Below are 26,076 nucleotides of genomic sequence, written 5' to 3'. Positions count from 1 at the left end.
TAGTTAAGGAAGTCTTTGATCTACACAATGCCTCGGCAGGATGTCTGATTAGATTCCTTCAACATACCGGCGGTTTCTTTTTCACCCGCAAACGAGGGCTGCAAGTGCCAGTTTAAAATCCTGGATCTGTGGGCTGTAAAACCAAGTATTTCGAAGCTCCCAAATCTCCAATTGTGGGCCCATGCACGAGAAGAGGGTTGAGGCGAAGTAAATACGGGAGCCAGCAAATAAAACAGGGCTGTTCTCTTTGTAAAGGAACTGGAGTTAGTTTGTGAATGTGACTCCAAGGATGGAGAATGGGAACGTATCGGTGGAAGGTAAGCTTTCAAATGATTGTGATAGACTTGTGGAAGAGCATGTTGGAGGAAAAAACATGCAATGAAATGGTCTGTGGATGTGCACACGCATTCGCTCAGAAGTGTTCCCTTCCTGCTTTGTGACTGCCCTCTGCCACTAGTAATTGAGGATTTCCACTTGTTCCCAGTCCATCCCTCCTGTATGGACCTTCTGATGTGCGAGCCACTTGTTCCTCCACCGAAAACCTTTCCCGCACTCCATGCACTTGTACGGCTTCTCCCCTGTGTGGGATCTCTGATGGGAGAGTAAACCGTCGCTACGACAGAAGGTCTTCCCGCAGTCGAGGCACTCGTAAGGTCTCTCTCCGGTGTGAATGCGCTGATGTCTGACCAGTTTAGCCTTGAGGCGAAAACTTTTCCCGCATTCGGCACACTCATATACTTTGGGGTCTGTGTTTTTGAGCGTTTTCTGTCGGGGTTTTTGCAGAGGCTGCCTCCCACGCGCTGAGCCACCAGGAAGGTTCTCTTCCGAGCGGTGTCTCGGATTTTGAAACCACGTAGATTTGCCGTTGTGAATCTTCCTGCCCATTTCCACACACGGGTCCATCATGGCTTCTCCCGCGTTCCTGGGGTATTGCGCCCACCCCGTGGGTTTGTTTTGGGCCTCTTCCGGCTCCTGTCCTCGCTGCCCCTCAGAATCATATATCTGCTGACAAACAGCAGCCCAATAAATCCCCCCTTGTTGTGTTCTCGGAAGCTGACTGTTGATTTTCACAGTCTCAGTCTTTTCCTGCTCAGGATTCATACTGATTTTATTTGGCTCCACAACACCTGCAACAGAGAAGAAATAATCAATTTCAGGTCAACTTAAATACCGGTTGTTTGCACTGGGCCAGATGCTTCACCACCATTTTGTGCTTCACCACCATTTTGTGGTGCTTCTCTGCACCTTCCAGGTTTTCCTCAGGTTTGGGGGGGGGCTGTGGCTCAGTGGTAGAGCATCTGCTTGGCATGCAGAAGGCCCCAGGTTCAATCCCTGGCATCTCCAGTTAAAGGGACTAGGCAGGTAGGTGATGTGAAAGACCTCTACCTAGTCCCTTTATCTAGAGATGCCGGGGATTGAACCTGGGGCCTTCTGCATGCCAAGCAGATGCTCTACCACTGAGCCACAGCCCCTCCCCGGATACCAAACCACCTATTAGGTTCTCAGAGTTCCCAGCTTTCATTTTTTTTAAAGTCTCTATCTCCCTTTGTTGCAGTGATATGCTTTTAGACTTCTAGAGAATGTATTTGGTTTGAAGATCCATCAGAAGTAAATACAGCATCTGCTATGAATCTTTGCAGGAGGAAAAAACAATAAGAACAAACCAGTCTCGGCAGAATTAGTCCTGGCCACATACAGGAGAAGAAGAGTTAGTTTTTATAGGCCGACTTTCTCTACCACTTAAGGAAGAATCAAACTGGCTTACAGCCACCTTCCCTTCCCCTCCCCAAAACAGACACCCTGTGAGGTAGGTGGGCCTGAGAGAGCTGTGACTGGCCCAAGGTCACCCTGCAGGTTTCGAGTAGGATTGGGGAAACAAATCCAGTTCACCAGATTAGCCTCTGCCGCTCATGTGGAGGAGTGGGGAATAGAACCTGGTTCTCCAGGTTAGAGTCCACCATTCCAAACCACCACTCTTAACCCCTACACCACGCTGGCTCTCAGAACAGGAAACCTAGTGGAAGAGGAACCCCAAGAAAGTGGGTACATTAAGATGTGATCACCCCAGAAGTCAAGCGCTGCATTCTCATCGTGACTCCCACAAAACCACATCCCCTCCATCTTACCCCCACCCCCGTGCAAGCTTACCTGGAAAAGCCACACCGTCATCATAGCGCAAGCCACAGTTCACCTTCTCTCGTTCTGGCACGGAGATGCGCTGAGGTTTGGGTACCAAGAGACCTCCTTTGGGTGACCGATCACATCGATTAATCAAAGAAAATTTGGTTTATTGAGATGCGGGGGAAGGGAATTTTGTTTATTTATAATATTTCTGCTAGCCATGGCGAAGGTAAACATCAGGGGAAGGCCTTGGCCTATACACCCTATCATTGGCCTCCCAGAGGAACTGGTTGGCCCCTGCGTGTGACAGGATTCTGGAACAAATTGACCACAGACCTGACCCAGCAGGGCTCTTCTGATGTTCTTATTCTGTCTTTCGGCCAGTTCAGGGACTCAAATACTGAACTGAAATAGCCAAGAAAGAGATTTTGTAATAAGGAGGAAGATCTTCTCACAGCACTTTGTTTAAGGGGGTTGGGGAGGGGTGGTCTGCTCTTTGGTCATGAGGCAATCCTAAATATTTTGGCTTTATCGGCTCTTAAAGGCATGCATCACCTCCTGACAGGAATTCCTAGCTGTTAATATAAAGAACAGCCTCATTTGTCTTCTACTCACTGCCTAGGGTTACCAGCCTCCAGGTTGGGCCTAGTGTTCTCCCAGAATTTCAACTGATCTCCATACTATAGAAATCAGTTCCCCTAAAGAAAATGGCTGCTTTGCATAGTGGACTCAATAGCATTATACCCTGCTGAGGTCCCTCCTCTTTTGGTTGATAATGAAGTGCACACTCGAAATGTTATGCCAGCCCGGTCCAGAAAGAATTATTTTAACTACGCTCCTTGGAGGCGTGCTTATAAATTTCTAAAGATAGTTTGGAAACACTCACTTGGAATTACATATCTGGGCTGACACTAAATGATTATATTTGTATTTGAAATTTTAATGTGTGCTAAATACCACTGAGGAGCCCCATGGCGCAGAGTGTTAAGCTGCAGTACTGCAGTCAAAAAGCTCTGCTCACAACCTGAGTTTGATCCCGACGGAAGTCGGTTTCAGGTAGCCGGCTCAAGGTTGACTCAGCCTTCCGAGGTCGGTGAAATGAGTACCCAGCTTGCTGGGAGTAAAGGGAAGATGACTGGGGAAGGCACTGGCAAACCACCCCGCAAACAAAGTCTGCCTTGGAAACGTCGGGATGTGACGTCACCCCATGGGTCAGGAATGACCCGGTGCTTGCACAGGGGACCTTTACCTTTTAATACCACTGAGGAAGGCCTGAGGGCCGAAACGAGTTTGGCATGTGGTTTTAATTATCAACCCTGTATCTGTTGCCACATGGGCTTGCTTATAATAAATGCATAATCGCTTTATAATAAATATATTTCATTGTTTTATTTATGCCATTGTCTTCCCCTGCCATGTACACTTTACCCCCAGCAAGCTGGGTACTCATTTTACCAACCTCAGAAGGATGGAAGGCTGAGTCAACCTTGAGCTGGCTCCCTGAAACCAACTTCCGTCGGGATCAAAATCAGGTCCTGAGCAGAGATTGGACTGCAGCACTGCAGTTTACCACTCTGTGCCATGGGGCTCCTCCGGCGGGGGGGTGAGGCCTCCCCATAAGTCAAGCACTGCCCACACCCAATTCAAAACAGCAGACTCTTAATCTGTCATCCGGATTCCATCAGAGAAGAAGCCAAAAAACTTATCTTCTGAAAGAGTCCCACAATCTAGCTGTCACCAGCAACAACATTTATTATTTACTTATTTCACGTATACCTTGCCTTTCTCCACAGTAAGGACCCAAAGGACATAATTCTCCTCCTTCCATGTTATCCTTGCAGCAATCCTGTGAGATAGTTTAGGCTGAGTGTTTGTGACTGACCTAAGTCACCCACCGAGCTTCCACAGCAGAGTGGGGATTCGAACATGGATCTCTCAGATCCTAGCCCAACACTCTGCTATACCATGCTGGCTGTAAGAAGCCCTTATATCATACAAGCAGCCACCTTCTATCAGATTGTGGGTGGATACAGAGCAGCTCCCTCCCAAAAAATGATTTACTTAAGGACGTATTGTTGTATGGGGTACAAAACAGATTTGTACAGCACCATAGCTTTGTGGTAGAAGAAGAAGAGTTGGTTTTTATATGCCGACTTTCTCAACCACTTAAGGAAGAATCAAACTGGCTTACAATCACCTTCCCTCCCCCTCCCCACAACAGACACCCTGTGAGGTAGGTGGGACTGAGAGAGTTCTAAGAGAGCTGTGACTAGCCCAAGGTCACCATGCTGGCTTCATGTGTAGGAGTGGGGAAACAAATCTAGTTCACCAGATTTGCCTCCACCGCCCATGTGGAGGAGCAGGGAATCAAACCCGGTTCTCCAGATCACCGTTCCAAACCACCGCTCTTAACCACTACGCCACGCTTCCTACACACACTGCAGATCTGCTTCAGTAAGGAATGCCAACCTTACAAAAGATAGTTACCTGAAGAGGTGACTTCCCCAAAATTATCTTGGGTGACTTCCCAGCGTAGAGGCTTCTCGGAGAGATTTGGTACAATCTCCTGAACCTCATCCAGCAAGACAGGCTTTGAACGCATGGCTCCCTAAAACGGCAAAGCATCCCCCACTCAGAAGTTGGGCCGATGGTACATTTTTTCCGTGCCTTTCCTCTGGGTAGCTCAGAACAGTCTATGTCATTCTGCCTTTGCCACAATTTACAACAACCCTGTGAAGTAGGTGAAACTAGAAAAGTTAGTAACTCTCCCAAGGCGGGGTTTTGAACTCAGGTCTCTCAGATCCTATTCCAATTCCCAAACCACTACCTTTCATGGCACAGATTCCATATCTGCACATGAAGAACAGCCTCAGGTTCAGTGTTGTGGCCTTATTCTCATTGAGGCAGTGGTAGACTGCTTCTCCATACATATGAATTCCCTTCATGTAGAAAACTAGAACGTCAGGGGAAAGCCTCCCATTCTAGTGAAGATATCTGTTGGGTTGGGAAGAACATTCGACCATGTTAGCCTTCGGTCAGCATGAGGCAGCCGTACAATAGCCACTGATGTTTACTTTTTACATATTTAGAACGGGGATCCCCAATCCTTTTCAGCCTGTGGGCACCTTTGGAAGTCTGACACAGCCCAGTGGGGGCAGCCACAAAATGGCTGCTGCAGGCTGCAGAGCCAGCCACAAAATGGCTGCCACGGCTTACCTTCAGTCACACAGTGAAGATCCATGTGCTGTGGCAGCTTCTGCCAAAGCAACATTTTAAAAAAATCTGGATAGCCCATCAAATCTCCAGCGGCCTTTCTGGGCAAAAGCCCCACATGGCTACCCACACAGGACCCCTCCCCACCCTGAAACCTTTGATCTGGGCTGTGTCGCTTGTCTAAAGTGGTACAACCTAGACAAGCAACACAGCCCAGATCAAAGTTAATCACCTCAGAGAGAACTAGGCCACAGAGCAGGCCTATAAAATGTGTAACTCACTAAACTAAAAGTGTCCTGTTTGCAGCCTACCAGGTGCTCGATACACCTCCTTTCTCGTTGCAAAGGGGCAGGGGCAAGTGGAAGATGTCTGGTAGGCCATGATATATGACTGGGGGGCTGTGTTTGATTAGTTCAGTCTGACCAGAAGCCACATAACACCTTGATTAGGACCGACACAATGACACGTAACTGTGCAAGCTTTCGAGCTCAGCAGAACTCTTCACCAGGCTGGATGTTACAACGTTTAAAAACATTAGAAAAGCGAAAAGCAGATTTTCCAGACAATGTTGTAATCTTAAACCACAGCCTGGGAAACCTACTTTCCACCATTCTCAAACTTTTAAACATTGTAACCTCCAGCCTGCTGAAGAGTTCTGCTGAGGCAAAAGCTTGCACAGCATTTTGTGTCAATTTGGTTGATTCGAATAAAAGGCATTACAATGGTTTTGGTCTTGTACATGGTCCATGCAAAATCCCAAAAAAACTTCTTCTGGCTTATCCCGGCCTTCCCTTTGCCAATGACTCCCCCCCCCCGAACTTCCTGTACCTCATTTGGCTCAGTACCAGCTGTTTCTTGCCTTTCTGAAGGAAGCATCGGGTCACAGATCTTTGGGGCCGCCATTCCCATATCTATGTAAAAGAGAGACACACACCAAAAAAGATTACTTCATCCTCCCATGCTACACAAGACAAAAAACTAACATCTCTGACATCAATGAAAACGGTTCTCCTTGTCCGAACACCAAGCTTATCAAACGTATCTAATTATTTAAGGGTAAGAGCTGTTGGATATTTTAGGCTACCTGCTATTCTGCTTATTGGATGCTGTAAAATCACAGCTGCTTTTCAAGGATAATTTATGCTTACTGCTCCATCCTACATATTAATAGCCTGAAGAGGAGAAGACTGAGAGGGGATATGATAACCATGTTCAAGCACTTGAAGGGCTGTCATATAGAGGAGGGTGCCAAGTTGTTTTCTGTTGCTCAAGAAGGTCGGACCAGAACCAACGGGTTGAAATGAAATCAAAAGAGTTTCCGTCTAGACATTAGGAAGAATTTTCTAACAGAGCGGTTCCTCAGTGGAACTGGCTTCCTCGGGAGGTGGTAAGCTCTCCTTCCCAGGAGGTTTTTAAGAAGTGGTTAGATGGCCATCTGTCAGCAATGCTGATTCTGTGACCTTGGGCAGATGATGAGAGGGAGGGCATCTTGGTCATCTTCTGGTCACTAGGGGTGTGGAGGGGGGAGGTAGTTGTGAATTTCCTGCATTGTGCAGGGGGCTGGACTAGATGGCCCTGGTGGTCCCTTCCAACTCTTAAGATTCTATGATACTATATCATTTTATTTTTTATTTAGTGCTGCAAGTTTTAGTGATAGAGCAAGGGTGCCCAACAGGGCGTCTGTGGGCACCGTGTTGCCTGCCGATACCTTTCCTGGCACCCACCAACTGTTTTTAGAAAGTGGGGGGAGGTGGAGGTGCGAATTCTGCTCAGCAGACTGGCCACTGGAGACTTGACAAGCTATGCAGATTAAAATAACATTGTTGTGATGGTAGCAGTTAGCACAGTGTGGGTTTTTCTCTCTCACACCCTCCTCTTCCACGGCGTATTTTTGAAAATTACTCTTCTTCTCCCCTGTACGTGGGCTTCCTCTGTGTGTGTCTCTGCCTCCTGCAGTGGCCATTTTGTGACTGGCTCCCCCTCCTGTGGCCCAAAAATGTTGAGGACCCCTATGATAGCGTGTCTGTGGCCTTGCTGGGCGTTTTGCAGTGCACACCTAAACACGGTTGCCCCCTTTTAAGTCCACCGAAATCAATGGGTTTTGAAGGATGTAACTTAGGGTTGCCAGGTCCCTCTTTGCCAGCTGCAGGAGGTTTTGGGGGCGGAGCCTGGGGAGGGGAGGGGCTTCAATGCCATAGAGTCCAATTGCCACAGCGGCCATTTTCTCCAGGGGAACTGACCTATGTCGCCTGGAGATCAGTTGTAACAGCACCTGGAAGTTGGCAACCCTAGTGTAACTCCACTTGGGACAGCACTGTTAGAACCATGTCCCTTCTTTGTCCATTATATTACCTGGTTATGAACTGCCTGAAGACCCATATTAGCCAAAAGGACAGGATACAAATATGCTATGGCTCCTATGTCCAATTTTGTAAAAAGTCCAAAACTCTGCACACTATGTCACACTGCCTTGTGGCTGCATGCATTCCACTTTTTTTTTTCTTTCCTCCATTTTACAACCTCAGCCCAACTATATTATTTTGCCTTACAAAGGATCTTTGCCATCAGATTTAAACGTTATTGTTAGGGTTGCCTTCTGACAGGTAGTAGCAGGAGATCTGCTAATTCAACTGATTTCCAGCCGATAGAGATCAGATCACCTGGAGAAAAATGGCCGCTTTGGCAATTGGACTCTACGGCGCTGAAGTCCCTCCCCTCCCCAAACCCCACCCTCCTCAGGCCCCACCCCCAAAATCTCCCACCGGTGGCGAAGAGGGACCTGCCAACCCTAGTGGATCGTATCTTGTAATTCCCTTCAAGGTTTGCTGCCTCTGAATATGGAGGTTTCCTAAATAACATATCGTATACAATATTCAGTATTAGAGTGATCCCGAAATTTTGGCCTGCGGCCAGAACCAAACTGCAGCCATTCCCCCCCGCCCTTTGCACATGCTCCTTCCTGCAGTATCAGTAAAAGGACGCTGATTCCGGGGAAACTGGATACCGGTGGAATGTGTGCGTGTGGGAGCCGTATCCACAGCCCGAGGTCACGGCTGCCTGCAAAGAATAATTGCTCAGACTGTGGGCAGAATGCAAAGCCCCCCTGCCCCAGATAAACCAGAGACATATGGAAGAGAAGGAAAACAAGGTGCCAAAAGTAACACCAAAGCCAGCTGAGACCCAGCCTCAAGGGCAGGAGCATGCCAAGGAGATGCTCTCCCTCTGAGCCACTGCCCCTCCCCTGATGGTCTCCTGTATCAGGTAATAGAAGAGCCCCCCACACACTGTGCAGGTCACACTTGATCTGGGGTTTTGCTCTGGGCAGGAAGAAGGCGTTCTGAAGGTGGGGGGGGGATTGGAGACGGTCCTAGGGTTGCCAACCTCCAGGTAGTCCTGGATAGAACCGAAGGCTCAGTGCTGTAAGGGTAATGGAAAAGATCCAAAACAGCACTCACAACAATTTGAAAACCAATCAAAGGATATTATCACGTTTCGCATATGGCTTCATCAGCTATTTTGATACAAATAGCTGATGAAACCATGTGCGAAACGTGATCTTGATCTAGACGACAAGTCCTGATATCTCCTCGTTCTGGCTTTGCCTCATTGTATATTTTCCAGCTGCTTGGACTTTTGACTCCCAACCATATAAAAAGAACCTTTTATGGACTATAATTCTTGGACAATAATATTGAACTTACCTGCCACTTATGGTGATAATATCCTTTGATTGGTTCTCGAGTTATGCTGGTATTTTGCTCGTTAATTTGTATCTGTATATGATTGTATTATTGTTGTATATATTTCCCATTTCCCCTGCACTTTCCTCACCTTCATAAAACTCACTTTATTTTCAAATTGTTGTGAGTGCTGTTTTGGATCTTTTCCAACCTCCAAGTAGTAGCTGGAGATCTCCTGCTGTTACAACTGATCTCCAGCCGATAGAGATCAGTTCCCCTGGAGAAAATACAGCAACAAGAAAAAGGGGGGGACCTTAACCCTATAAAACGAGAACAAGGTACCCAAAAGGTAAGGAATCAACCATTCTAGCTTTATCTGAAGAAGTGAGCTCACAAAAGCTCATACCATGCCAGAAATTTTGTTAGTTTTTAAGGTGCTACTGGACTCTTACTTTCTTCTACTGATTTTAAATGCTGTTATCGTGTTTTAAATGTTTTAATGTTTGGCTGTTTGCCACCTTGGGGACCCTATTTGGGCAGAAAGGCAGCATAGAAATGTTTTAAATAAATAAGACATCTGTCTTCCTTTTCCTATAAGAGCCTGCTCTCCCACCCCCAGAGCAGGATGGGGCCCGATCTACCCCATCCCAGATTTGGGAGCGGGGGGGGGGGGCAGGTGTCTAAGGCTAGCTGAGCCCCTTCCATTAGCTATTTAACAGCAGTCCTCACAAATCAGTTTTTCCTTACCCACTGAACCAATCTTAGCATCATCCACCTCATCCTGGATCTCATTCCTCCTCCGGGAGGAAACCAGTGGAGCATCTTGTGTCTCCAGGGAATTCACGGCCCTCTCTTGCAGCGGCACCTGAAACAGCAATGAAGATCGATGGCTATAAACCCCGATGGCTAAATGGAACCGCCCAGTTCAGAGGAAGTGTACCTCTGAATACAAATTGCTGAGGAGCAACCCATCGGTGGATTTCATTATTTATTTACTTCATTTATACTCCACGTTTCTCCCCAATGGGGACTCATGGTGGCTTACATAATTCTCTTCTCCATTTTATCCTCACAACAACCCTGTGAGGTAGGTGAGGCTGAGCGTGTGTGACTGGCCAAAGGTCACATGAACACATGAAGCTGCCTTATACTGAATCAGACCTTTGGTCCATCAAAGGCAGTACTGTCTACTCAGACCGGCAGCGGCTCTCCAGGGTCTCAGGCAGAGGACTTTCACATCACCTACTTGCCTAGTCCCTTTAAATGGAGGTGCCAGGGATTGAACCTGGAACCTTCTGCATGCCAAGCAGATGCTCTACTACTGAGCCACAGCCCCTGGCTGGAGATCTCCTGCTGTTACAACTGATCTCCAGCCGATAGAAATCAGTTCACCTGGAGAAGATGACTGCTTTGGCAATTGGACTCTATGGCATTGAAGTCCCTCCCCAAACCCCGCCTTCCTCAGGCTCCGCCCCAAAACCTCCTGCTGGTGGCAAAGAGGGACCTGGCAACCCTAGAAATATTCTATACTGACCTGCCATACCCTCATCTCGCCCCCTTGCTGGCTCAACAGGAAATCTTCCGCCAGGGCCGCGGCTTGGGTGCAGTTCTCAGGGCCACCAGCCCTGATCCAGCTCTGCAGCTCCGGCGGCAGGATGGCCAGGAACTGCTCCAGGATCAGCAGCTCCAGGATCTGCTCCTTCGAGTGACTCTCCGGCCTCAGCCACTGACGGCAAAGCTCCTGCAGCTGGCTGTAGATCCGGCGCGGGTCTTCCACTTCCCGGGAGCGAAACTGCCGGAAGTGCTGGCGCAGGGTTTCCATGCGGTTGGCTTCTCCGCGCAAGATGGCCGCCTTCACTTTCCCATAATCCTCTCTGTCTCTGGCTTCCAGGCTGCCAAAGGCCTGCTGGGCTTCTCCGCTGAGGGCTGGCAGGAGCCGGGCCGCCCACTCTTCCCTGGGCCACTGGCAGGCTTTTGCAACTTGCTCAAAAGAGGCCAGGAAGGCTTTAGTGTCGTCCCATGGTTCGGGCTCCAGTGGCAGTGAGTTCCTCAGTCCCAAGCAAGGGGTCTGGAGTGTCTTCATAAAGTCCTGCCACTGACCCTCCCGGCTCTGTTGAAGCCTCCTGAACGGTTCCCATTCAAGCACTTCTGACGTCGTCCATCCTGAACAGACGTTGTCTGTCTTCCATCCAGCCAGATCTGCATGGGGGACATCTCCTGGTCTCTTGAGCCCCTTTTCTAATCCCTCCACACGATTTCTACCTTCCATTTTCACCCTTGCCTGAAACCAGTTCCTCTCTAACACAGATCTTCCTGAGATAAATTTGACCCTCTCTGAAATCCCCGCTGGGGCCAGCGCAGAGCGTGCCACAGATACTGCTTCTGCCTCCCTGGATGACTCCAGATCAATCCAAAAAGCGGGCCTCACCCGCCGTCAACAGGGTTTCTCGTCCCAGAGACCTCCAAGAAGAGTTTCCACCAAGTCCATCCTCTGGGGCAATCCTTGCTTTGCCACGTGGTGGGTGGGACTTCCTGAAATGTTCAGAAAATAAAGGCCTAAAAGCATACTTAAAGAAATCAGTCCCTTAAGAGAAGACTTGGGTCTCCTCCTCCTAAATAACAAGATCTCCAGAACAATAGACAGGTGATTCACAGTGGGTAGCCATGTTAGTCTGTCTGCAGTAGTAGAAAAGGGCAAGAGTCCAGTAGCACCTTAAAGACTAACAAAAATATTTTCTGGTAGGGCATGAGCTTTCGTGAGCCACAGCTCACTTCTTCAGATACAGCTAGAATGTGAATCCATCTGTCTTTAAGTAGAGGAAAGTGAATTCAGACAAGCATTAGTATGTAAATGTTAACAGTATGTAAATGTGAATAGCAGGCGTGATGGGATTAGGTGTGGTATGCAGAAGAGTCTGTGATGTTCAGGGGAGAGATGGGTGTGGAGAAATCTCTCCTCTGGACATCACAGACTGTTCTGCATACCACACCTAATCCCATCACGCCTGCTGTTCACATTTACATACTGTTCACATTTACATACTAAGGCTTGTCTGAATTCACTTTCCTCTACTTAAAGACAGATGGATTCACATTCTAAGCTGTATCTGAAGAAGTGAGCTGTGGCTCACGAAAGCTCATACCCTACCAGAAAATATTTTTGTTAGTCTTTAAGGTGCTACTGGACTCTTGCCCTTTTCTACTAATAGACAGGTGATGATGGTAAAGGAGGGGCAGACCGGCTTTACATATCCTCCACAGGAGAAAACAGGGAGAATGTTGTAAAACTCCTGTTTTCACATTAAAAGATCACCCAGGCGCCAGGGGAGTTTCAAAGGGAAGCCCCATCCATAAGCTACTAAGGCTGGAATTCATATGCAGATTTGATCCTATCAGCCTTGAACTCCACAGGATCTGGGAGCGGTTAGCTCATTTCAGAATTTAAACAGGAGTCCTGGAGTGACTTAAAGGCTAACAAAAATTAAACAGTTTAGGACAAAACTAAGGAGCCTTTTAGGCAAAGAGGGTAGCTGTGTTGGTCTGAAGTAGAACAGCTAGACTGGAGTGCAGCAGCACCTTAGAGATCAGTAAGATTTTCAGGTTGTAAGCTTTCGAGAACCAAAGCTCCCTTCGTCAGATACGAGTAGGAATTGAGCTTTTTAGAGGTTCTTGGACTCCTGCTTAATTTTTGCTACTACTGAGTCAGAACTCTTTATGGGTTTTACCAAAGGGTTGCCTGGGAACCCCTTTCAATAAAATGCCAAGGAAATATGTTTCTAAAGTTATGGCCAGGGAAACTTTTGGTTGCCTTAATAAATATATCTGTTTATTCAATTATTTTTACATAAAGAATTTTTAAAATTAAGTTTTGTAAAACGTGTATTTTTTAGTTTACTGAAAATGAGTGTATGAAGGAACATTCAGTGGACATGGTCTAACATGAAATGAACAGCTGACCTGATAAATATTTTAATTCTGTGTATCTTGTGTACAACAGTTTGCCTGTTCTACGCATATTTCATAGGAATCAGTTGTATCGCCTCCTCCCTTAGGGTTGCCTCTTTGCCACTGGCAGGAGGTTTTGGGGCCAGAGCCTGAGGAAGGCGGGGTTTGGGGAGGGGAGGGAGTTCAATGCCATAGAGTCCAATTGCCATATCAGCCATTTTCTCCAGGTGAACTGATCTCTATCGGCTGGAGATCAGTTGTAATAGCAGGAGATCTCCAGCTAGTACCTGGAGGCTGGCAACCCTATCCTCCCCCCCAAAAAAAAATTCGTACGGTTAATCACTGATGAAGACAGCTTTTATCAAAAATGTTTGCTCTTTAGTTTTCTGATTGACAAAATTTTTTAATGTTATGACTATTCTGTTATACTTATTTATCAAAGGACATTTGTATATTTAGTTTCTAATGGACTGGATTTATACTTTACCGCTTACATGCATATATACCTCAGCTTTTCTTGTTTTCTGTCTTTTGGGTTGGTTGCAACTCCCTCCTGTTTGTTCTTGTGCCCTATGCCTAAGTTAGCTTTGACCTGGATGGTCCAGGATAGCCTGATCTAATCAGATCTTACAAGCTAAGCAAGGTCAGTACTTGGTTAGTACTTGGATGGGAGACCACCAAAGAACACCAGGGTTGCACATGTGTGTGTGTGTGTGCGCGCACACACACACACACGAGTATCCCCTGCACTGCAAATGGAGGCTCCTCAGGGTCTTTGGAGTCAGGAAAACGTAGGGTAGGGTTGCCAACCTCCAGGTGTGGCCTACAATTCTCCCAGAATCACCACGGATCTCCAGACCACAAGGATCAGTTTCCTTGGAGAAAAGGGCAGCTTTTGAGGTAGGGTTGCCAGGTCTCCCCTGGCTACTGGAGCGGGGGTAGAGTTGCTAGCTCCAGGTTAGGAAACTCCTGGAGATTTGGGGTTGGAACCTGGGGAGGACAGGGACCTCAGTGGGGTACGATGTAGGGTTGCCAACCACCAGGTACTAGCTCGAGATCTCCTGCTAGTACACCTAATCTCCAGGTGACAGAGAACAGTTCACCTGGAGAAAATGGCCGCTTTGGCAATTAGACTCTATGGCATTTAAATCCCTCCACTCCCCAAACCCCGCCCCAAAAACCTCCCGCCGGTGGCAAAGAGGGACCTGGCAACCCTACACAACACCAATGAAGCTATAGGCGAACTAGAAACTGCCAGCTTCCTATACGGCTCTCAGTACAGCCCAAGTCATGAGATCTCAGGCAACCTGATGATTCATGGCTCCCCCTTCTGGCTTTTAAAATTTTGTCAAACTTTTGGGAAATCAGGTGTTTGATTTGCGCTGTGCTGCTTGCTGTACATGCAATGCTAAAACTGCTTTTCTTGGGTGCAAAGGCCCACTGATCAGATGGCAACGCATGACAGCGACAGAGCAGACTGCAGCCCTTCAAGGTTTTAGGCTAGGAATTCTAGCTTTGAATGCTCCCTTACTATATATAAAAAAAATCTCCCTGCAAACAGAAAGCTAACTTATCAGGGGAGGAAAGTTCCCCGGAGACACCCCCGTCCTCTTTGCTTCCAAGGCTGGTTTTCTTTCTGCAGGGGCTTTCTTCAATACAGTGGAAGCACATAAAAACATGATCTTCCACCAGGAGCCTGCCTGTTCCACCACCTTATTGCCCCTCGTGTGTAAGCTACCATTGAGTCCCTATCACCCACTAATGTTCACAGAGCAAATGGGGAGAAGGAGAGGGACCCAGGCTCAATGACATAAGGTTGCCAACTGCAGCCTGAGAAATTCCTGGAGATTTGGGGGCTGTGCCCGTGGAGGGGTCAATCTGGGGAGGGATTTCACCTAGAACCAGTGATATACCCTATGAAGCTGCTATTTTCTCCCCGGGGCGGGGAACAGATCTCTGCAGTCTGGAGATCCCTTGCAAAGCCTGGATGCTGGCAACCCAAACGACAGAGCATCCGCTTGGCATGCAGAAAGCCCCAGGTTCAATCCCCAGCATCTCCAATGAAAAGAAGGGGGGAAAAAGCATTAGGGAATAGATGATTTCAAAGACCTCCTGGACCTGAAACTGACCAGAGCTGCTGCCAGTCCCAGTGGACAATACTAACCTGGAGAGACCTCTGATTCAGGATAAGGCAGCCTCAAGTCTCCATCAGACCCTTGGGAAGAAGCGGCGGCGGCCAGTCCTGAGCTTAATGTAAAAAAAAAAACTGTGTTTGAACAAGCAAACAACCATCTGGACACAGAAGAGTTAAGGGGACGAAGTGCCCGCTCCTAGAGAGACAAAGGGACTTGAGGAAGGGGGATTGGAAATGGTGCAGCCCCTGCCTCTTCCTGTCCGGTTCCTCCCCTCCTCTTTTTTTTTGCATGCCTGCTGGGAGAGACTTGGAGAGGTAAGTTGGGCAAATGAGCATTTGCACAAAGGGAAAATTGATCCCCAAAAGGAAGCAAAGAGCACAGCAGGGGGAAGCTGGCTGGAGGGGAGTTAGAGAGATGGGAACTTGAACAGGGAGAGCCAAAGATTCTTTGATATGAATTAGATACCTCGAGCAGCAGGTGAGTCTAAGCTGAGCCAGCTGTTGAACCCTCCGTTGACACTGTGCATTTATTTATTTAGTATCATAGAATAGTAGAGTTGGAAGGGACCACCAGGGCCATCAAGTCCAACCCCCTGCACAATGCAGGAAATTCACAACTACCTCCCCCCACCATACACACCCCTAGTGACCAGAAGATGGCCAAGATGCCCTCCCTCTCATCATCTGCCTGAGGTCACAGAATCAGCATTGCTGACAGGTGGCCATCTAACCTCTCCTTAAAAACCTCCAGGGAAGGAGAGCCTGTTCCACTGAGGAACCGCTCTAACGGTTAGCAAATTCTTCCCTAACGTCTAGACGGAAAGTCTTTTGATTTAATTTCAACCCGCTGGTTCCGGTCTGACCTTCTTGGGCAACAGAAAACAACTCGGCACCCTCCTCTATAGTACGTTTTATCCTGCTCTTCTGCCAAGGAACTCAGGATAATATAATGAATTCACAGCCACTGTGGCCAAACCACAAGTATAATTAGTAAATAATAATAATAATAATATTGCAATGCAGCATGTGTGTTAGACTCGTATATTTGAATTACTTCAATATCCCCAAATACAACCAATAAGAAGAAGAAGAGTTGGTTTTTATATGCCGACTTTCTCTACCACTTAAGGGAGAATCAAACTGGCTTACAATCACCTTTCCCTTCCTCTCCCCACAACAGACACCCTGTGAGGTGGGTGGGGCTGAGAGAGTGTGACTTGCCCAAGGACACCCAGCTGGCTTTGTGTGTAGGAGTGGGGAAACAAATTCAGTTTACCAGATTAGCCTCCGCTGCTCATGTGGAGGAGTGGGGAATTGAACCTGGTTCTCCAGATCAGACTCTACCTAACTAAGTTAGATCAGAGTAACACCTAACTAAGTGCACCTAACTTAGTGCACTTAGTTAGTTAGGTGTAAACTAATCAACATTGCAATGCAGCATGTGCGTTAGACTCGTATATTTGAATTATTTCAATGTCCCCAAATTCAACCAATGAGAAACACCTAACTAACTAAGGGCACTAGGTTAGGTGCACCTAGTTAGGTGTTTCTCATTGGTTGTATTTGGGGATATTGAAGTAATTCAAATATACGAGTCTAACACACATGCTGCATTACAACATTGATTAATTTATGATTAAATTATTATTATTATGTATTTACTAATTATACTTGTGGTTTGGCCATAGCAGCTGTGAATTCATTATATTATCCATTAGAACAGCACTAGTTTCTTCTTTGTATCAAGGAACTCAGGTTTGGCACACCTTGCACTGTGCACCTCCATTTTATCCTGACAACAACAGCAACCTTGTGAGGTAGACGAGTTCGAGAGGCAGAGTGACTGGCCCCAGTGTGGGGGTTTGAACATGTATCTCCCAGATGCCTAGTATGATACCCTAACTGCTACACCACAACTCAAGGCAGTCCAACATATTATTAACGACCTACAACCACTTCCCTTGCTAAGGCACTGGGGAGCCGACCGTTTCTCGTTTACAGACAGCCTGCTAACCTAAAACAACTTCTCACCTGCAATGATAAACAACAGGAGCATGGACTCTGGTACCAAGGCCTGCAACAAACCAAGGTGCCAACTTTGCTCTCATGTAGATCCTAGCAACACCATTGCAGGGCCTTCAATGTCAGCCATGCTATCTCAGGTTCATACTCCTCTCATCTTCTAATGTGATTTATGTCATCACATTCCAGCAGTGCCCATCCACCCTCTGCATTGGACAAACAGGCCAGTCCCTGCAACACAGATTAAATGGACATAAACCTGACATCAGAAACCACAACATTCAGAAACCAGTGAGGGAACATTTTAACCTTCCAGGACATTCAATTGCTGATTTAAGAGCAGCAGTTCTCTTACAAAGGGATTTCAAAGGGAGATTAGAAAGAAAGACTGCTGAATTACAACTAATAATGAAGGTCAAGATAATGCATTCTCCTAGACTGAATAGAGATCTGGGATTCCAGTCTCATTACCAATGCTGATTTATCCATGCCTACTACCCCTCTGCACATCACACCTAATCTAATCACACCTGCTAATGTCATTTACTTGCTTTTGACATTCACATTTCCATTGTGTGTCTAATTCACTCTTCTCTACTTAAGGATAGATGGACTCACATTGTAGCTGCATCTGAAGAAGTGAGCTGTGGCTCATGAAAGCTCATACCCTGCCAGAAATTTTGTTAGTCTTTAAGGTGCTACTGGACTCTTGCTCTTTTCTACTACTACACCACATTGTTGTCTTGAACTTCAGCTTGGTGGCAGGATAGGGTTAAAAATTGAAAAAAGTGAAGCCCTGAGTTAAATATATAGTTTAGCACAGCATGCATGAAAGAATGAACATGTACTCATTCCTGTAGATCAGGTGGGCAGAGAGCTGCAAGGGGCTGGTTTAGCATTAATAGGTCAGGTGCTGTTTCCAGTGCCCGAAAATAAGGTTTTCAGGCATGCAAGATGGCCAAGGAATATGAGGGTGACTGCGTGGTCCTGAATGAGTCACGGAGGATGCCCTTTGTGGGCGGAAGGTTCTGGATTCTACCCTGGTTAAAGGCTGCCAGGTGGCAGATGTTAGAAAAGGGCTTTCCCTGCCCGAGACCTTGGAATGCCAATACCAGTAAATAGTGCTGAGTTAGATGAATCTGACTCTGGTCACTTCCACACTGGTTGTTTCCCCTGGCTTGGATGCTAAAGGAAAGTGTGTGGTGGTTCTGGTTCCCTCCCGGGTTTTCCCCATCTTTCCTGCAGTCTTTCCAAAACCTGCTTTGCTGTGATATTGTGGGGGAAATCGGAGTAAAACTGGGCTGGCACTCACACATGAACACATGAAGCTGTCTTATACTGAATCAGTCCATCAGAGTCAGTATTGTCTACTCAGACCGGCTGCAGCTCTTCAGGGTCTCAGGCAGAGGTCTTTCACATCACCTACTTGCCTAGTCCCTTTAAGTGGAGATGCCAGGGATTGAACCCGGGACCTTCTGCATGCCAAGCAGATGCTGTACCACTGAGCTACGACCCTTCCCCCACTTATGTGGATGGGAAAGTTTGGATCTTTCCAGTACCATCCATGTTGGTGCTGTTCTCCCAACCCCAGACCCTTGTGGTGGCCTTTTCTTCTCTTCATAGAGAGTTTCTCTTTTATTAATTGGCACCTGTATATTAGCTCCGCTGTATTCCCAGCTTTCGTTAAAAACAAAAAGTTCTTTTACTTGTGTAGATACACCTTTCCCCTTATATCTCCACAATGAAAGGGGCTAGAGACGTACTTTACAAAAGTGAAAGCTGGGAATTCAGAGGACGTAGTAGGTAGATCCTTATAATGCTATAATGATATCACAAAATCACAAATTGCTGGTTTAAAAAATCAATTGCTGGTTTATAAAATCCCTGTGTGCTGGGAGGTGGCTACCTCGGGGATTGGGACAGGGAAAAATATGGGGAAACAAGTCATGTGGAAGCCCCCAATTCTTCTGTGCTGTATTGGCAGCCATGGTGGCATCAGCAAAACTGTACAAGCCTATCTCCAAGTGGAAAGCATCTTTTTATAAGGCAGTTTCATGTGTTCAGAGCTGTAGTGGTGAACCAAGCCTGAAACTGGTTCAGATGTGCAGTGCAGGCATGGCCCCCCCACTGAGAAACAGACAGCACAAATTTTTGCAGAAAAGAAAATTGAACAGAAACAGTATCATGCAGTCACAAGAGGGCCCAGCTGGATATTGAAGGTAAACTTTTATAACACCGAAAACCCTGAAGTCCTCATTATTGTATTATCATACATATTTTAGCATATTAATTTTGGACAAACCTATTTGCATTTGAGTAATTAATACACAGCCCTGACCTGGATGGCCTAGGCTAGCCTGATCTCGTCAGGTCTCAGAAGCTAAGCAGGGTCAGCCCTGGTTAGTATTTGGATGGGAGACCACCCAGGAAGGCCAGGGTTGCTGTGCAGAGGAAGGCACTGGCAAACCACCTCTCTTAGTCTCTTGCCATGAAAACCACAAAAAGGGGTCGCCATAAGTCGGCTGCGACTTGACGGCACTTTACACACACACAATTAATACACACTTGACTTATGTTGTGTATCTCTTTCTTTAAAAGCTTCATAATACAAAATTCTCAGTAAAACCTTGTCTTGAAGAGCATTTCACTCATTCCAAAAGTGGGAAGTGTGTGTGTGTTGCCGTGAGGATAAAATGGAGGACAGAAGAATAAGAAATGTGAAGGGGAAGGGGAATAGGGGAAATAACAGTTTTTGTTTTGTTCTCAGGTGCTTTTTTCAATTTTTTTAATTGGGAAAAAAGTAAGTTCGGGGCGGGGGTTAAGCTCCCCTGAACGTCTAGTTTTTCAATTCAAAAACCTGAAAAAAGCACCTGAGAACAGAGAAAAGTGGGGTATAAAAACCAAGACTTCTTTTTCTTCTTTACTGGGATGGGATCTAACTTTGGAACTCCCTTCCCAGGGAGGTTTGTCTGTCTTCCCCATCATTGTCTTCTGCCAGCGGGTGAAGACTATGTTTTGTTTGGCACCCCTTGGCTAACTGTTATTAGCCCTTCTCGCTGTGTGTGTGTGTTTGCATTTGTATTTTTTTGTGTTTATTTTATGTTTTATTTGTTTTAAATATTTTGAACGTACTTGTATTTTAAATGCTTTTTAAGGCCTGAAATGTTTCAGTGGTTGGAACGTTTTAATATTCGCTGCCTCGGGGACCCTGAATTGGGAGGAAAGGCAGCATAGAAATGTTTGAAATAAAATACATAACTTATATCCATTACCATTTACAGGGTGTAAGATTTTTATCCCCTTCCAGAGTGGTGTAGTGGTTTGGAGCGGTGGACTCTAATCTGGAGAACCGGGTTTGATACCCTACTCTTCCACATGAGCAGTGGAGGCTAATCTGGAGAACTGGATTTGTTTCCCCACTCCTACACATGAAGCCAGCTGGATGACCTTGGTCTAGTCACACTCTCTCAGCCCCACCTACCTCACAGGGTGTCTGTTGTGGGGAGGGGGAGGGAATGTTTGTAAGCCGGTTTGATTCTGCCTTAAGTGGTAGAGAAAGTCAGCATATAAAAACCAACTCTTCTTCTTCTTCTTCCATTGTTCAGAGACTGGACACTGTTGGAAGAAGTTGCTGCACAGGGAAGACATGCAGGAGAATTCGAAGGACGTGGCATCTCTGGGTAAGGATTGATTTTCCTCTCTCTTGTGAATGAATAAAGTTACAAGCTTCATTAATGGTACTCATATTTGCATTTAGGTAGCACTTGTTGATATAACAGTTAGTCGATTCTTTGTTTAGATCAGCTAGATTCAAGTCCAATTGCACCTTGGAGATGAACACGATTTTTGGGGTATAATTTTTCGAGATTCAAAACTCCCTTTGTCAGATACCTGATGAAGGGAGATTCAACTCTCGAAAGCTTACACCCTGAAAATCTTGCGGGTCTCTAAGGTGCTACTGCACTCGAATCTAGCTGTTCTACTGCAGACCAATACAGCTACCCTCTGAAACCATCTTGTTTAGATTAACTGATTAAAACATTGTGGAACTCCCTGCCCGAGGATGTGGTGATGGCTGCCAACTTAGAAGGCTTTTATGAGGCGATTGGACGTGTTCATGGAGAAGAGGGGTATTCATGGCTACTAGTAAAAATGGATACTAGTCCTGATGCATATCTATTCTCTCCATTACCAGAGGAGCATGCCTAATATATTAGGTGCTGTGGAACACAGACAGGACAGTGCTGCTGCAGTTGTATTGTTGTCTTATTTGTGGGCTTCCTAGAGGCACCCGTTTGACCACTGTGTGAACAGACTGCTAGACTTGATGGACCTTGGTCTGATCCAGCATGGCCTTTCTTACGTTCTTAATGTTTTGATCAACTGAAAGGATGCCCCAATTAATTGGGTTGCAGACTCATAAAAATTTCTAGTGTTATTTATTTATTTGAAACATTTATATGCCACCTTTCCACCCAATCAGGGTCCTCAGTTATAAAACTGGCAGATGTCAAACCTTGTTTTAGAAGAAGCATTCCCTCCTGTATGTGAGAGAAGGGATAATGCTTCTTCTGAAGACATCTTTTAATGACAGGTGGCAGATGCCATCATAGTAGAGGGATTCCTTCCAGTGAGAAAGGAGTGCCTCTGCTAAGCATTTAGAAAACTGCACTTGGCAGGGGTCCTCTTAGAAGAGGCAGTTCCTCTGCTGAACGAGTGATGGGGGATTTGCCTCTGCTAAGCACTTAGAAAAGGTGCAGAAGGCAAGCACCATCTCAGAAGAGGCATTGCCTCCGGTGAGAGCGGAGTGCCTCTACTAGGCATTTAGAAAACTGCAGTTGGCAGGGGTCCTCTTAGAAGTTCCTCTGCTGAACAAGTGAGTGGGGGAATGCCTCTGCCAAGAAAAGCTGGCTTCCTGTAAACTATGTGAAATAGAATTATTCAGAAGGGCATTTTACACAGGTAAGTAGGAAAGTACTGTAATGAAATGATCAGAAAGTTGCATTGGTAAAAGGGTAGGGACTGTGACCTATACCACTGTGACTTATACAACTGTAATACTACTGAACACTGTAAATATGCTCACTGGATACTCATGAAGCTGCCTTATACTGATTCAGACCCTTGGTCCATCAAAGTCAGTATTGTCTACTCAGACTGGCAGCGGCTCTCCAGGGTCTCAGGCGGAGGTCTTTCACATCACCCACTTGCTTGGTTCCTTTAACTGGAGATGCCAGGGATTGAACCTGGGACCTCCTGCATGCCAAGCAAGTGCTCTACGAACTGAGCCACAGCCCCTCCCCATCCTGTTGATTGTACTTGATTTACATTGTGTAATCTTCCTTTCCTCTCAGTGAGAAAGGTGGTCTATAAATAACTAAAATAATAAATAAATAAGATGGGCAAGCACCATCGTAAAAGAGGCATTCTCCCATCCTATCTGTGAGAGAAGGGGGAATGCTTCTTCCAAGAAGCTGCTGCTGTGAAACATCTTCATCGTCTGAAAACAGAGGGTGGGTGTGTTTGTTGGTTGGCAGTGTAGTGTAGTGGTTAAGAATCTTGGACTAGTATCTGGGAGACCTAGGTCCGGATCTCCACTCGCGCCATAGAACCTCACTGGGTGAAGTTGGGCCAGTCACACACTCTCAATGTAACCTACCTCATAGGGTTGTTGTGAAAATAAAATGGATGCATACCACTTTTGGTCCCCATTGGGAGAAAGGTGGGGCACAAAAGGGAGCCATTGTGGTGTAGTGGTTAAGAGTGGTGGACTTTAATCTGGAGAACCTGGTTTGATTCCCCACTCCTCCACATGAGCAGTGGACTGTAATCCGGTGAACCGGGTTTCCCCACTCCTACACATGAAGCTAGCTGGGTGACCTTGGGCTAGTCACAGTTCTCTCTGAACTCTGGGGGTGAGGTTTTTTTGAAAGTCAAAGCTCCCTTTATCCCTTTGAAGGTAGCTTTAACTCTCAAAAGCTCATATCCCCCAAATCTTGTTGGTCTCTAAGGTGCTACTGGACTCAAATCTAGCTCTTCTACTGCAGACCAACACAGCTCCCCTCAGAAATTATCTTCATGGCTGTGAAAAGCCAGCATGGTGTAGTGGTTAAGAGCGGTGGTTTGGAGTGGTGGACTCTGATCTGGAGAACTGGATTTGATTCCTCACTCCTCCACATGAGTGGTGGATGCTAATCTGGTGAACTGGATTTGTTTCCTCACTCCTGCACATGAAGCCAGCTGGGTGACCTTGGGCTAGTCACACTCTCTCAGCCCCACCTACCACACAGGGTGTCTGTTTTGGGGAGTGGAAGGGAAGGTGATTGTAAGCCAGTTTGATTCTTCCTTAAGTGGTAGAGAAAGTCAGCATATAAAAACCAACTCTTATTCTACAATTAATGATGACACGACCAGTGTGTGTAGTGGTTAAGAGTGGAGGTTTGGAGCAGTGGAGTCTGATCTGGAGAACCAGGCTTGATTCCCCACTCCTCCATATGAGGGGCGGAGGCTAATCTGGTGAACTGGATTTGTTCCCCCACTCCTACACATGAAGGCAGCTGGATGACCTTGGGCTAGTCACAGCTCTCTTGGAGCTCTCTCAGCCCCACCTACCTCACAGGGTTTGTTGTGGGGAGGGGAAGGAAAGGTGATTGTAAGCCGGTTTGGTTCCTCCTTAAGTGGTAGAGAAAGGCAGCATATAAAAACCAACTCTTCTTCTTCTACAATCGGCCACAAAAATGTAATTGTACTCTTTGTGTTACACTATGTTCTCTTCATCCTGGTAGATGACAACATAGCAAATAAGATCAGAGAGATCTCTGAAGTGGTGAGCCCTGCATCTGATGAAGAACACGTGACTTCTTTGGAGAAAACCAAGGATGAAGTTTCCTCAAAGCCTGAGGCATATAAAACTAGGCCAAGACCTGAGATGAGTCAAGAGGGACAGCCACAGAAGACCCCTTTGAAGAATGCAGAGGACTTCTTTGGCCACACTGCAGTTAAATGTGAGAAGGGACCTGGGTGCTCCGAAGACCAAGGTGAGAGAAGTTCCATGCATGCCTAGCTGAAGGGAAACATTGCTGAGTTAGGCTGCCTAGATAGATCATCACATTCACACTCTTAAGTGCATCAACAAATAACCCATAGCAACAGCATAATGAGTCCATCAAAATAAAACAAGATTTTTCATTAAAAAAATTGAAATATATTGTAATCATTAAAAATATCTCATGATAAAACCACAATAAGACACCTTCCATATTAATCCGATGGCTAATGATCTAGAGTAGAGCTATTAATCTGTAACCGTGCTTACATCAACGTGTCTCATCTTTATCTTTAGCTAGATAGGTCGGCACATGCCTTCATACTGGGAGAGGCGGTCCTTTACATGTGTGTTTCCCAGATTGTGTGTGGCTTTAAAATAATAAGCAGCACTCATAGAATCATAGACTAGGAAGGGGCCATACAGGCCCACAAAGATAAAGAGGCTACCAATGAATCATTTCACGAACAGATGTTAACTGTTCAGATTGATGTGCATCATTCTAGCATTCTGCATTAATTGAAGCTTCCAAGAGCAGCCCCACATAAAGTTCACTGCAGTAGCCTAGCCTAGAGGTTGTACTAACATGGATCACTGGAAGTAGGTCAGATGAGTCCAGGCCAGGAGGAACATAGGCAGGACAATGCTGCTGCAGTCATCTTGTTTGTGGGCTTCCTAGAAGCACCCAGTTGGCCACTGTGAGAACAAACTGCTGGACTTGGTGGTCGGTGGTCTGATCCAGCATGGCTTTTCTTATGTTCTCATGACGCTTATGTAATTGAGGGAAGGTGCTCTAGTAACAGAGTCCAACCAATTTGTCCGGTAGCAGGGCTGGGTCCAAACGCACCCCTAAGCTCTTTTCAGACTTACCCCATCTGGCCCAAGCAGATCAGTTCCCTCCAGAACATCAGCCTTCCTAAACAGGATCATCTCCATTTTGTCTGGATTCTGTTCGTAGTTTTTAACTTTCAGCACCTCAGCCACAACTTCAAGGCAATCTGTCTGTGACTTTATTGTATATAATGAACAGATCAAATCTTAGAGTTTCTGACCCGTCTCCCCAAATAAAGCTAGTGTATGAACTTATGATGTTACCTCCTGCCATGTTTTCCTTCATTTAGGGATCCTTTTAAGACTTTGACTTAATTTTATGGAAAGGCAAATAGTACGTAGAAGGTCCCACGTGTAATTCCTGGTACTTATCAGTAAATGGATCTTGGACATTAGATAGAAGAAGAAGAGTTGGTTTTTATACCACACTATTCTCTGCCTTTAAGGAGTCTCAAAGTGGCTTACAATCACATCCCCTTCCCCTCCCCACAGCAGACACCTTGTAAGGTAGGTGGGGCTGAGAGAATTTGGAGAGAGCTTTGACTAGCCCAGCAGGCTTCATGTGGAGGAATGGGAAATCAAACCCAGTTCTTCAGATTAGAGTTCGCTGCCCTTAACCACTACACCACTACACCACACTGGCTCTCATACTGAGACAGAACTCTACCTGAAACCCTGGTGATCTGCCGTCTGTGCAAATGGCTTGTATTGGGCTAGGTAGACCAGTGTTGTGTCTCTGGGTCTTGAGTTAAGCCCCCTAAAATACCTTCAGGTGGCAGGGGTCAGGAAAGATCTTTATCTGCTGAGACCTTGGAAAGCCACTGCCAGTCCAAGTGGGCACTGCTCGGCTCGTTGGGACAAATTGCTTTACTCCTAATAACTTGTTCTGGAATTTTCTTATCCCTGTTAGGTGAGGGATGTGTGAATGACAACAGAAATGAAGATTGCCGTTGGGAAACCTTCGCGCAAGGGAATCTACATATGTCCGATGGAACAGCCAGAGGGAATGCTTCTAAAAGTCCTGCAGCTGCTAGAAGTCCACGTGGGCCGTGGGGGAAAGAAGAAAATGACTTGAAGAAGAGAGA

At 46.4% G+C, this 26,076-nt stretch overlaps 1 protein-coding gene across 1 annotated transcript in view; it reads right to left on the bottom strand.

Moving 5' to 3' along the window:
• Positions 1-424: 424 nt before the first annotated feature.
• The window catches only part of LOC130490550 (zinc finger protein 208-like), a 157,849-nt gene continuing 132,197 nt past the window's right edge, over positions 425-26,076 (bottom strand). Inside the window, exon 5 of the mRNA XM_056864375.1 lies at positions 425-731. Coding sequence (XP_056720353.1) covers positions 454-731 — 278 coding nt within the window. The 3' untranslated portion in view covers positions 425-453. The remainder of the gene's footprint in view (positions 732-26,076) is intronic.

The sequence above is a fragment of the Euleptes europaea genome, chromosome 1 (assembly GCF_029931775.1).
Source record: "Euleptes europaea isolate rEulEur1 chromosome 1, rEulEur1.hap1, whole genome shotgun sequence".
NCBI lineage: Eukaryota > Metazoa > Chordata > Lepidosauria > Squamata > Sphaerodactylidae > Euleptes > Euleptes europaea.
Note: the sequence above shows the minus strand (reverse complement) of the source record. Positions and strands in the feature narration are given on the sequence as shown.